We start from the raw sequence: 14,135 nt of genomic DNA, 5'->3' as shown, positions 1-14,135 counted from the left end.
GCTGCTTATTTTTCATTTGTCGTTGACGTGACCCATCGCCTTCCTTTTTTCTTTTTCGCTTGGAATTTTTCCTCCGCTCTTGGGGAGGCTACGGGAGTTCGGCTTCCATAGGTGAAGTCGGGGCGTGGTTCAGCTCCCGTGGGAGTCCGGACGGAGTCTTCCAGCAGTCGAAGTTGGTGACGGAGCCCGGCTCCCGTGGGAGTCCGGACGGAGTTTTATTGCGAGGGGGCCGCTGGGGGAAGTCCCCCCCTTCTCTCTTTTTTTTTTTTCTCTCTGGTCTTTGAACGATCGGACTTTTAATTGACGCCGGGACGAGGTTCTTCTCTTATTCCTGTAGTAACAGGTTCCGGCTCTGGTTAGAACGAGGTCCTCCTCTTGTCTCTAGCGCGGCCGTGGCCGTACATATGGGCGTTGTTGGGCCCTTCCCATCTTCCGACCTAAAGAGAGCCGGGCCTTCGACTTTGCTCGAATTAGGGCGAGGTTCTCCTTCTGTCCCTAACAGGGCTGTGGGGGCGCATATGGGCGTTGTAGGGCCTCTCCCCCCATCTGGTCTAAAAGGAACCGGGCCTTCGACTTTGCTCAAGTTAGGGCGAGGTTCTCCTCCTGTCCCTAACAGGGCTGTGGGGGCGCGTATGGGCGTTGTAGGGCCTCTCCCCCCATCTGATCTAAAAGGAACCGGGCCTTCGACTTTGCTCAAGTTAGGGCGAGGTTCTCCTCCTGTCCCTAACAGGGCTGTGGGGGCGCGTATGGGCGTTGTAGGGCCTCTTCCCCCATCCGGTCTAAAAGGAACCGGGCCTTCGACTTTGCTCAAGTTAGGGCGAGGTTCTCCTCCTGTCCCTAACAGGGCTGTGGGGGCGCGTATGGGCGTTGTAGGGCCTCTCCCCCCATCCGGTCTAAAAAGAACCGGACCTTCGACTTTGTCGAGATGAGGTTTCCTTCTCGCTTCCGAGACAATTTGTTTGGATTGTCCTGTGGATGTAGGATAGTACCAAAGACATGCAGATATACAACTTTTAGTTAAAATGAAGTTATTGGTAGTACATTCGTAAGTTCTCTGAGCTCCATGATCGCGGGAGGTCGGCTCCTCCGAGCTCCTTAAGATAATAAGTTCCGGGCCGAACTACTTCTTTGACCTCGTACGGGCCTTCCCAGTTTGGGGCGAGCTTTCCTCGATCCTGAGGCAGTGAGACGGCGGCTCGTCGAAGTACTAGATCTCCTGCTCTAAAGACTTTGTTCTTGACCCGGGCGTTGTAGTATCGAGCGACTTTCTGACATATTCGATCGAATCATGATGCATTGTCGGCCAGTAATACCCTTGGCGGAGCAACTTGTGGGATAAAGATCTAGCCCCCAAATGGTTTCCGTAGATTCCTTCATGCACTTCCCACAAGGCGTAGTCAGCCTCCGAAGGCCGGAGGCATTTTAAGAGGGGCAGGGAGTATGATCTCTTGTACAATTTGCCCTCATAAAGGATGTACCGGGAGGCTTGGTTCCAGAGTTTCCGAGCTTCTTTCGCATCCTGGGGGAGAACTCCATCTCTGAGATAGATTATCAGGGGGTCGACCCAGCTGGGCTCGTAGTCAATCTCCATCACGGGCCGCGACTCTTCTGTACTCGGGCGCTTTAGAACTTCAAAGAGAACGCCCTTGGGCAGTTCGGCCGGAGCCAGCGTTGCCAGCTTGGAGAGAAGGTCAGCCCTGGTATTTTCCAACCTTGGGATCTGTTTGATGTTGAAGCTGCTAAAGGCGGGGACGAGCTCCTTTACCCCTTCAAGGTATTTGGCCATACTGTCCTCCCGCACTTCGTAACTTCTGCTGACTTGTCCCACTACTAGTTGAGAGTCGCTGTGGACCCGGAGCTGGTCTATTCCCAGCTCTTTGGCGACTCTCAGTCCTGCAATCAGAGCTTCATATTTCGCTCCATTGTTTGTTGCGGGGAACTCAAAACGCAGAGCGTACTCCGCGACGATTCCCTCTGGACTGACCAAGATTAGGTCTGCACCCGTGCCTGACATGTTGGAAGACCCGTCCACATAGAGGGCCCAAAAGCGATCAGAGGGATCCGCTTCTTCTTTGGGGGAGTTCGGTCGGGACTTCAGGTCGTCAATTTCGCTTTGTTCAGGTTCAGCCTCCTCTGGGATAGTACACTCCACTATGAAATCTGCCAGTATTTGGGCCTTCACTGCTGGCCTGGGTCGATAGTTGATGTCGAATTCTGTGAGCTCGATCGCCCACTTTGCCATCCTTCCAGAGGCGTCCGTCCGGTGCAAACTCGCTTTGATCGGTTGATCAGTGAGCAGCGTCACGGTGTGCCCTTGAAAGTAGGGCCGGAGCCTCCGGGCTGCGATCAACAAGGCGTAAGTCAGTTTTTCTAATTTGGTGTACCTGATCTCGACGTCCCTCAAAGCGCGGCTGACGTAGTAGATCAGCCGCTGGACCTTCGCCTCTTCTTTGACAAGGACGGCCGCGAGAGCCATGGGAGAGACCGCCAGGTATAAAAATAGTTCCTCCCCAGGCTCTGGCTTTGCCAACAGCGGGGGTGAGACGAGGTAGCTCCTTAGCTCCTCGAACGCCTGTTGGCACTCAGAGGTCCAACAAAAGTTCTTGGGCTGCTTGAGGGTTTGAAAGAAGGGTAAGCACCGCTCGGCCGACCTTGCGACGAAGCAATTCAGGGCCGCTATTCTCCCCGTGAGGCGCTGAACCTCTTTTATCGACTTTGGGGCGGCCATCTCCTGGATGGCGCGAATTTTCTCTGGATTGGCCTCGATCCCGCGCTCCGACACCATGAAGCCCAGAAACTTTCCCGAGGTTACCCCGAAAGCACATTTAGTTGGGTTCAGCTTCATTCTATATTTCCGGAGAGCGTCGAAAGTCTCCTCGAGGTCGGTGACGTGATCTCTGGAAGATCTGCTTTTTACAAGCATATCGTCCACGTAGACCTCCATGTTACGGCCGATCTGCTCCTTGAAGATTTTGTTCACCAATCGTTGGTAGGTTGCGTCCGCATTTTTGAGACCGAAAGGCATGACCCTGTAACAGTAAAGGCCACGATTAGTGATGAAAGCGGTCTTTTCTTCGTCTTCCGGTGCCATTCTGATTTGATTGTAGCCGGAGAACGCATCCATGAAGGTGAGGAGCTCATGGCCCGAGGTCGCGTCCACCAGTTGATCGATTATGGGAAGGGGGTAGCTGTCCTTTGGACAGGCCTTATTCAGCTTTTTGAAGTCTATGCACATCCTCCACTTGCCGTTTGCTTTTTTGACTAGGACAACGTTGGAAATCCAGTCAGGATAATTGACTTCCTTAATGAATCCGGCCTTAAGGAGCTTGTCCACTTCTTCGGCTATCGCCTTCTGCCTCTCCGGTGCATGACTTCGGATTTTTTCTTTCGTCGGTCGATGCTTTGGATCGACGGCCAGGCGATGCTCCATGACTTCCGTGTCAATCCCTGGCATATCTGCTGGAACCCAAGCAAAAACGTCCGCATTCCTTCGTAGAAAATCAATGAGACGCGTTCGCACCTCCACCTCCAGGTTGGAGCCGATCATCGCCACATGCTCCGCGTTCCCGTCGTTCAAAGGGATTGGTACCAGGTCTTCAATTGGGGTGCCCCTCTCTTCGGTGAGGTCATCGCGTGCATCCAATCCATCGACGGGACAGGGGTCAGATTGGTCGCTTCCTTGCAAGGCTATGCTGTAGCAGTGCCTGGCCAAGGCTTGGTCTCCCCGGACCTCTCCGATCCCCTGGCTGGTGGAGAATTTCAACTTCAAGTGGTAGGTTGACACGACGGCTCAGAGAGCATTGAGGCCAGGTCGGCCGAGGATTGCATTGTAGGCTGACGACGCCTTCACCACCAAGAAATTCACCAGAGCCCTGGATCGCCTTGGATGTCGACCTGCGACCACAGTCAAAGTTATCATTCCTTCCGTCGGAACAGCGTCGCCGATAAACCCTACCAGAGGGGAGCTAATCGGTCTCAAATGGCCGTCAAGGATGGACATTCTTGAAAAGGCGTCGTAGAACAAGATGTCGGCCGAGCTTCCATTGTCGACGAGAATGCGACGGACGTCGTAATTTGCTATATTCATGGAAACTACGACCACGTCGTTATGAGGGAATTGGACTCCCTGGGCGTCTTCTTCAGTGAAGGTTATGGGCTCTTCAGTCTTTTGCCGCTTAGGGGGTACGGGTGGTACGTTGGTTGCTTTCTGCCGGGATCCCCCCGAGACGGTGTTGGCGAAATCCATCGGAGGCCGATTGTCCGACCACTCCATGCCGGCGACCATTGCCGGAGGATGCAGGGCCCGGGAAACCAGAGGCGGGACTGGGGCCCGAGATATGGCTGCGGAGACCGTGGGTAGCTGTGCGGATGCTTCGCGAGAAGAAACCAGGCGAGGACCCAGTGGGGGGAAAGGAGGAGCGGGTGTCAGAGAAGATGGCCGGAGGCGGCCCCGTTGAGCACTCCTTTAAGAACAAAGGTACCGCGAAGACACAGGGCCCTTCTTCTAGCGCCAATCCTGTTGGTGCAAAAATCCGCTTGCGCCGGAGAAGCTGGAGTCGAGGGAGTCACGGTCGCCGTCGGGACCTGCAAAAGAAGTCTAAACCGGAGGTGGGGTTGCTCCGGCAAGACCCTCCGACGCTCAAGTCAGTTCTCTGCCTCAACAAGAATGGAGTGCTTGAACGAAAATTTTAGCAGAGTTTTGAGATAGAAAATGGGGCTTATAGAATAACGTATCTGGGGTTCCCCTTTTATAGACGGAGGGGGCAACAGATTGACAGTGACGCCTGTAACTGTCTGGTCGAGGGCTGCCCAGAATCAGGAGGAATTTATTGCGGAGGGTAGTGGAGCGGGATCGTGGCTATCGCCGTGGCTCGCCACGTGGAATCAGTTACGGGGAGTGGAGCGGCGTCCGCTGTCGTGACTCGTCAGGGAGTGGTGGAATCGCACAGAATCCACCGCAGGGAGTGGAGCAGAATCGTGGCCGTTAATACGGCCTGTCAGAGAGTAATGGAGCTACGCAGGGTCCGTCGCAGGGAGTGGAGCAGAGTCGTGGCCGTTAATACGGCCTGTCAGGGAGTAATGGAGCTACGCAGGGTCCGCCGCAGGGAGTGGAGCAGAGTCGTGGCCGTTAATACGGCCTGTCAGGGAGTAATGGAGCTACGCAGGGTCCGCCGCAGGGAGTGGAGCAGAGTCGTGGCCGTTAATACGGCCTGTCAGGGAGTCCAGATTTGTCGGTCGAAGTTCGGTTGGAGTTGGTAGCGAGGTCTGGTACCCGCAGGAGTTTGGGCGAGGTCTTCCCGCAGCCAGGATAGAAGACGGAGTCCGACTCTCGTAGAGGTCCGGACGCAGTCTACTTGCAGTTGGGGTTGTAGGCGGAGCCCGGCTCCCGTAGGAGTCCGGGTGGAGCCTTCCTGCAATTGAAATCAAAGATGAAGTTCGGCTCCCGTAGGAGTCCGGACAAGGCTTACCAGCAGTTGGAGTCGGTGACGGAGCCCGGCTCCCGTAGGAGTCCGGGCAGAGCCTTCCTGTAATTGAAATCAAAGACGAAGTTCGGCTCCCGTAGGAGTCCGGACAAGGCTTACCAGCAGTTGGAGTCGGTGACGGAGCCCGGCTCCCGTAGGAGTCCGGGCGGAGCCTTCCTGCAATTAAAATCAAAGACAAAGTTCGGCTCCCGTAGGAGTCCGGACAAGGCTTACCAGCAGTTGGAGTCGGTGACGGAGCCCGACTCCCGTAGGAGTCCGGGCGGAGCCTTCCTGCAATTGAAATCAAAGACGAAGTTCGACTCCCATAGGAGTCCAGACAAGGTTTACCAGCAGTTGGAGTCGGTGACGGAGCCCGGCTCCCGTAGGAGTCCGGGCAGAGCCTTCCTGCAATTGAAATCAAAGACGAAGTTCGGCTTCCGTAGGAGTCCGGACAAGACTTACCAGCAGCTGAAGTTGGTGACGGGGCCCGGCTCCCGTAAGGGTCCGGGCGGAGTCTTCCTTGCAGTAGAAGTTGTGGACGGAGCCCAGCTTCCGTGGGAGTCCGGACGGAGTCTTCCTTGCGGTAGAAGTTGTGGACGGAGCCCGGCTCCCGTGGGAGTCCGGGTGGAGTCTTCCTTGCGGTAGAAATTGTGGACGGTGCCCGGCTCCCGTAAGAGTCCGGGCGGAGTCTTCCTTGCAGTAGAAGTCAGGTGCGAAGTCCGGCTCCCGTAGGAGTCCGGGCGGAGTCTTCCTTGCAGTAGAAGTCAGGTGCGAAGTCCGGCTCCCGTAGGAGTCCGGACAGAGCTTATCAGCACTTGAAGTTGGTGACGGAGCCCGGCTCCCGTAGGAGTCCGGACGGAGCCTTCCTGCAATTAAAATCAAAGGTGAGGTTCGGCTCCCGTAGGAGTCCGGACAAGGCTTACCAGCAGTAGAAGTTGGCGACGGGGCCCGGCTCCCGTAGGAGTCCGGACGGAGCCTTCCTTGCAGTAGAAGTTGTGGACGGAGCCCTGCTCCCATAGGAGTCCGGGCGGAGTCTTCCTTGCGGTAGAAGTTGTGGACGGAGTCCGGCTCCCGTAGGAGTCCGGGCGGAGTCTTCCTTGCAGTAGAAGTCAGGTGCGAAGTCTGGCTCCCGTAGGAGTCCGGACGGAGTCTTTCTTGCAGTAGAAGTCAGGTGCGAAGTCCAGCTCCCATAGGAGTCCGGACAGAGCTTATCAGCACTTGAAGTTGGTGACGGAGCCCGGCTCCCGTAGGAGTCCGGGCGGAGCCTTCCTGCAATTAAAATCAAAGGCGATGTTCGGCTCCCGTAGGAGTCCGGACAAGGCTTACCAGCAGTAGAAGTTGGCGACGGGGCCCGGCTCCCGTAGGAGTCCGGACGGAGCCTTCCTTGCAGTAGAAGTTGTGGACGGAGCCCGGCTCCCGTAGGAGTCCGGGCGGAGTCTTCCTTGCAGTAGAAGTCAGGTGCGAAGTCCGGCTCCCGTAGGAATCCGGGCGGAGTCTTCCTTGCAGTAGAAGTCAGGTGCGATGTTCGGCTCCCGTAGGAGTCCGGACAAGGCTTACCAGCAGTAGAAGTTGGCGACGAGGCCCGGCTCCCATAGGAGTCCGGACGGAGCCTTCCTTGCAGTAGAAGTTGTGGACGGAGCCCGGCTCCCATAGGAGTCCGGGCGGAGTCTTCCTTGCGGCAGAAGTTGTGGACGAAGCCCGGCTCCCGTAGGAGTCCGGGCGGAGTGATGGGAGTTCACCAACAGTAGTCGAAATTCGGAAGAGACTTGCGAGGGTCGATCCCGCCGAGAACTTCGGCCGAGGGTATTTTATACCCAACAATGCCCAAGATAAGCTGAGCTGAAAATCTCAATCATTCCAAAAGCGAGGGCTAATCCCATAAGAGAACCTTCAGAAGTCCCAAAATCTTATCCACAACGATCAGGACCAAAGATCTTGAGCAATCAAGAAGCAAGGGATAATCCTATAAGAAGGCTCTCGGATAGCCCCTCATCCCTAAGACGAGCTGAGCTGAAAATCTTGGTTGTTTGAGAAGCGAGGGATAACCTCACAAGGAGACACTCAGAAATATCAAAATCTTATCCACGACGATCTAGATCGAAGATCTCAAATGACCAAGAAGCAAGAGATAACCCCATAAAAAAACCCTCAGATAGCCCCTCGTTCCTAAGATGAACTAAGCTGAAATCCATGACCATTCAAGAAGCAAGGGACAACCCCATAAGAGAATCCTCCAAAGCCCCAAAATCTTATCCGCGACGATCCAAGCCGAAGACCTTGGATGACATAGAAGCAAGAGATAACCCCATAAGAGAATCCTCGAATAGCCTTTCATCCCTGAGACGAGTTAAGCTAAAAATCTTGATCGTTCAAGAATTGAAAGATAACCCCTTAAGGGGATCCTCAGAAGCTCCAAACTCGACAAAGCTGACTCAATCCACGGGCTTAAGACAAGCCCAGCAAAATACTTAACCGTCCAATGAATGAGGATAAACCACAAAATACGAACCTCGAAAGTCCTAACTCCTAAGCATCCGCAATGCCGACTTGACCTAAAGCTATCCTTCATCTTGACGATCCGAGCTAAATGCCTTGGAAAGAACCTTCAATAAGCTCGAAGCTATGACCCAAGTCGAGCCAAGCTGAAGGCCTTAAATTTTGCTAACAATGGTCGACCCCAAAAGGGGAAGTTCGGACGATTCAACTCTAACAACCTGACTTTCAAGCTTTAGGTCAATTCATTATACAAAAAGTTTTGAGATAAAAGTAAACTAATCTACTCTCTTCATCCAACTTAATTTTATCTCAGACTCGAGAGCGGGAAGCATTTATATGGGGAGCGAATCAGCCCATTGATCGTGAATGGACATGTGGCAAGCAAAGATTTAAATTCAAAATTTGAATTCTTGACAAAATCCAAACAAAGAAGAAGATCGCAGCAAATTTGAATCTAGATAAGGAGGTTACGGGAATTCCTCGATTTCTATCTCCAAATCAATCCATGCTTCCTCATCTATATAAACAAGACAAAGGAGATCCCATAAGGAGAAGCTTTGAAAGAGAGGAACTCCAATGGCCCAAGATCTCATGGGAGAGGTTCTCAAGCCCTCATCCATCATTCTGCTCCTTTTTTGTAGGTTAACAGGTTCATGAGGTATCGAGATCGAGGTAATACAGACGTTGAGCTACCAAGTCTGAGGTCAAAATCGAGATGATGCCCGAGGCCAAGCTACCAAGCTTGAGGCCGAGCCATAAAGCCCGAGACTAAGGTAAAGGCCGAGCTCCCAAAGGTAGAACACTCAAAGGCCAAGCTCCCATAGGTCAAGATCCAAAAATTTGAGCCCCAAAAGACCAAGCTCCTAAAGACCATATCCAGATCGACCATCTCCAAATTGGCCAAATGTCGATCAGATCCGACTATCTCCAAATTGATCAGACATCGATCAAATCCGACCATCTCCAAATCAGCCAAAACTGACTAAATCCGACCATCTCCAGATCGGCTAGACGTCAGTTAGATCTAATCACCTCCAGATCGGTGCAAATGCCAATTAGAACAAAATCCACAGCCCTCCAAGGAAGATCAATGCTCCATCTTCCATCACCATGAGTCGAGGGGATCAATAAACACCCTCTTAGCTATTCTAGTTGGGCCAGACGTGACCGACCTTCGATCCTGACTGATCCAAGGTACTTTTTCAACCGACCCGAACCGGCATTCCTAGTAAGATTTACTTTTGAACTACTATATAAATTGTGTGCGGATTGAAAAAATCCCAAAATCTGTGATAACAACTTGCCGCGGACAGATAAGACAAAAAATAACGGACATATCTCATTTGATAAGACAGCAGTAATAATCTGATTCTCCTTCCTCCTTACAGCACCTCCACCTCCGCTTATAAATAGAGGGCCAAAGGGGATCTCAGGATATGCTCTCACCTCTCTCTACTCACTCCTTTCACTCCTTCCCTCATGTTTTCTAGTTTTCTGACTTAAGCATCGGAGGGTCTCTGTTGGAGCCAACCAGACCAGATACTTGTTTTGTAGGTTAGGCCATCACCGCTCAATGCCAGCCACATCCTCTCTCCAACCAAGCCGACCTCAGCCAAAAGACGAGTGGCAACAATATATACATATATACACTATACATATATACATATATGCATATATACATACATACATATATATATATATATATATATATATATATATATGTACATATGTGTGTATGTATGTATGTATATACACAATACAAATATATATTGATATATATACATATATATATCTATATAAATACACAATATATATCTACGTGTATATATGTATATATATGTATGTATATATTGTATATACATGTGTTGTGTATTTATATATATATACACACACATATATATGTGTGTGTGTATCCGAACCAGTTGTTTTGGGACATTCTAAATTGGACTAGTCAATTACCAGCATGATTTACCCTTGCAAAATGATATAAACGAGTCGAGAGAGACATCGAGCCATTGTCCCAACAAGCCCCCATCCCCATCGATCTTCCCTCCCCCCCTAACTCTCTCCCCCTCTCTTGGGGTCCCATTGGGAGCTCTAGAGCTTCAGAAGCTCCCCATCGATGGATCTGATCTATCTCCTCTCTCCCTCTCTCTCTCTCCCCCCCTTCTTTCCCTACCTTTGCTTTTTCAACTCCCCTCTCTCCCTCTTCCACTCTCTTCCTCCCCTCTCTTTATGCCTCCCTCTCCTTCCCGTCACCCTTCTCCCTCTCCTTCCCTTTCTCTCATGTTTCAATACACTCTAGGACAGTATAATATGGACATATACTATCTATAACCAGTTATAAGATGGTACAGCACCAGATACCAGTCCAACGAATCTTGCATATATATATATATATATATACATGTATATAAATTTATAACATCTACATGTATACATGTGTATATATATGTACATATATATGTGTGTGTGTGCATACATATATGTGTGTGTGTGTGTGTATGTATCTATGTATGTATATACATGTATGTATGTATGCATCTATGTGTGTGCATGCATGTGTTGTGTGTGTGTGTGTATGTGTATGTATGTACGTACGTATGTATGTATATGTATCTATGTATGTATATACATGTATGTATGTATGCATCTATGTGTGTGTATGTATATGTGTGCATGCATGTGTTGTATGTATGTGTATGTATATGCATGCATGCATGCATGCATATACATATATATATGTGTGTGTGTGTGTGCGTAATTAAGATACTATAATAAGAAATTCCAACAGTTCACAAAACCATGAAATAATTAGGCTACTAATTTCACAAAAAAGGTTTTAATCTAGGCAATATTTTCTAGACAGAATAGAAACTTATGGCAAGCTACAAAATCATAGAAATTATAAATTAAAGGTTTTAGACTATTGGAAGCATGGAATGATGTATTGAGCCAAACCGTTCGGTACACTCCATACCGTACAATACCATACTGGTCTCATATTGGTACCATATCTCTACCGTATTGACATTTCATTTACCATCTCGTACCATACCGAACTGCATACCAACACTGCAATAGGATGGTACCGATATAGGACCTCATGCCAAGATGGGGAACCTTGACCGGAAGCATTCATATATAAAAGTTAAAGGAAAACAGAGAATATGGCCTAGAATAGGCATGAGTAGTACAGCCTAAAACCTATGATGACTCCACTACATGTAGGTCTAGGCAATAATAGGGGCTCCAAGGTACAACCCTAGGCTCTCAATAACCCTTGTCTATAACATGATGAAAGGAGGCAATGGAACTGACCCTTTCTCTCTCAATTGCCTAGAGAAATATGAAACAAGTTGGGAACAAGAGATCTTACGTGGAAAGTGAAGCACATAAGATAATAAATTTTTAGAGACTCCAAATCTTTCTACATTGATATTCCACTCACAAGACTCATATAGACCAATGTATTATAACTTTGTGCCTCAATGGCATGGAGAAAGATTTTTCTCCAACCAACTCAGGACTTCCAGCAAGCCCACAAATCTCTCAACAATCCACCAAGGTTAAAAAAACAGTGACCCATCAAATAAAGAAAAGAATAAGAGAATGGAAAGTTTTGAAGCTTTAAAAATTTGAAAAAAAAATTGCTTAAAAATTTTGAAATACATAATTAATTAAAAAAGATCAAATTCCAACAGTTTTAGATCTGAATTAAGATCTAGATCAGTTTCTACTGCTATAATTCTCTAGACAGCATATCAGTGATCCTTTTTGATGCTGATTGCTTTTTACACTGATCTAACATGCTCTTGAATAGATATTGAAAAAAAGCAAATATGATCTAAGCCAAAAGTTGCTGCAGATATACCTTGAGTAGCCTTTAATTCTTAACAAGGCTAGATCAACAAGTAATGAACAATAAGCCGGAACAACACGTTTATGCAAACGATGCTGTTGAAAGTTTTCCTTACACAAAAAGCAAGGTAGTGATTTATTATGATGGAGAACAAGCAAAACATTCTTGTGATTCCCATCATATTAATGATGATTCAAAGATCAAGATTGCCTACACCAATCCGTCCAATGATACAATCCAATTTGAGTTATTCCATGGGTTGCCTAGATAGAAAGAATTTGTCGATGGAATACTTTCTCCTTTATGCTGCTTAAAACATAAGAATGTTGATGGTGAACTTACAAAAACTTGCTAGATTAAAATTATTTGGAGTATCAGACTTGTGTAAGCAGCTCTTCAGTTAAGTTTGTGATAGTATAAAGCAACAACCCTCAAGAACTTCTAATGAGAAACTTCAACCATACATCTGCCATGAGGTGGAGATGTAAAAATATCAAACAATGTGGGCAATCATCTTTTATTACTAGCTTATAGAGGAAAACATTTGATGAATATGGTTTGTGCTCAAAGAAGGGAGCATGACACATGATATGTGATATAAAGTGTTCCAAGATGAATTGCCTGACACCTTGCCCTTAACGTGCCTATTATGGAGACTACACAAAAAGAGCTTTGTAAATGAACAATTAAAGGCATCTTTTCACATTCGGATGGAAAGTGATCCTAGAGATTGTTGCACAGAGGAGATATTACTGTCTGCATGACAAAAGTTAGCCCTTCACAAAAGATGCCAACCGAAGATGATAAAAATAATCACCATAGACTGCGAAAAAAAAAACAACTTCAAGAGAAAGTCATTTTGAAGGGAGGAATGTTAGAAGTTATTATTTTGTTAGGATTGGATTATGATAGCTGATTTCTTTTAGCTTTTGGATTTGCTACTACTAGGATAAATTAAGGAGTCATCGCTATACTGCATTTCCTTACTTTTGAAACACTAGTAATTATGTGGCATATAAATATGTACAAACCTAAGGGCCGTTTACTCAAATCAAATAACTGTCCTCTTCTCCCTCTTCCTCTCCATTTTTTTCTTTTTATATTTTTTGTTTCTGTTGATAGAGATATCAAGTGCTATAAACACCAATTAAGGATACGGTGCCATTACTGGAGCTTTTGGAGTATAAAGAAAACTGAGACATCCCTTGGAACTTGAACCAAATGGAGACAGGACCAGAACAAAGGTCATAGTCAACGTATCAATGCAGACACATACTCATAAAAATTACTTTCAAGCATGAAGCTACAGAACAGCACAATATCTTCATAACCATACGGCAGGTCCTCCATGGGGAATCTAGAATTTTAGGCCCCAACTCATAATCCTTATGTCTTCCAACTAATCTAAAACATATATCCAATTTAAAAAACCCAGCTTGCATGACCATTAAGACTTCTCAGTTGGATCGTTATGCCAAAAATTTAAATTTGAGATAGTGAAATTCTTACATGAACCAATAATTTGCTATCGAAGATTATAAATTCAGAATCTATACTCGACCTCGAACAAAAGGCACGGTTTTGGATCAACAGAACTCCACAGAAGCAACATATTTGCATTCCGGAACAAATTAATGCTTTCTTTCGCGAAAAATCGATAGAGTAAGGGAGATTGGTTTCGGACAAAAAAAAAAAAAAAAGAGATAATACGGGAGATTGGATTGGTGCGTGAGGACTTACTTGACGAGGGAAAGGAGGCGCTTCTCGGCGGCGATGATGCGGTCGGTGGACGTGGGGATCCATCGGAGCACCGACGGCCACGCCCACCTCGACGTCGCTGTTGTCGCCGACAAAGATGCCGCTGGCGACTCCATGCTCGCCCTTCCGATATCCTTGGCCATTCTCTCCGCTGCCGCTCGGCTCATCCCCCGCTTGCCGACGCGTTACAAGCTTGAATAGAAGGCCCTCTTCCTACCGACCATCGCCAATAAATTAAATAATCTCAAGAGACCGAATTGTTGGACCCGCCCGAGCACCCACGTTGCGATAATGGCTATGCTTTCTTTTAATTAGGATTCTATTTAATGGACTTTGTTATGTCAGTTTAATTTACAGAGTAAAATTTCTGCGAATTATTGATTTAAAAAAACAATTTTAAAAAGAAATAAATTTTATTATCTGCTTGATGGAAAAATAACTCAAAAATAACAATGAAAAATTTTATTAGAGGTAACCTTATATAAAAATATTAATAAATTTTTAATAATATTATTGAGTAAATAATTTAAATAATAACATTTTTTGTCCAATCCATT

At 47.6% G+C, this 14,135-nt stretch overlaps 1 protein-coding gene across 4 annotated transcripts in view; it reads right to left on the bottom strand.

Annotated features, from left to right (window-relative positions):
* The window catches only part of LOC105035332 (probable 1-acylglycerol-3-phosphate O-acyltransferase), a 76,841-nt gene extending 63,032 nt beyond the window's left edge, over nucleotides 1-13,809 (bottom strand). For 3 of the 4 annotated variants that reach the window (XM_010910869.3, XM_010910870.3, XM_073246713.1), the window contains exon 1: nucleotides 13,561-13,808. In XM_010910869.3, coding sequence (XP_010909171.1) covers nucleotides 13,561-13,745 — 185 coding nt within the window. In that variant the 5' untranslated portion in view covers nucleotides 13,746-13,808. Of the gene's footprint in view, nucleotides 1-13,560 lie in introns of all 4 variants that reach the window. The other variant, XM_019847304.3, reaches the window with a different exon arrangement.
* Nucleotides 13,810-14,135: the final 326 nt, after the last annotated feature.

The sequence above is a fragment of the Elaeis guineensis genome, chromosome 12 (assembly GCF_000442705.2).
Source record: "Elaeis guineensis isolate ETL-2024a chromosome 12, EG11, whole genome shotgun sequence".
Classification (NCBI taxonomy): domain Eukaryota; kingdom Viridiplantae; phylum Streptophyta; class Magnoliopsida; order Arecales; family Arecaceae; genus Elaeis; species Elaeis guineensis.
Note: the sequence above shows the minus strand (reverse complement) of the source record. Positions and strands in the feature narration are given on the sequence as shown.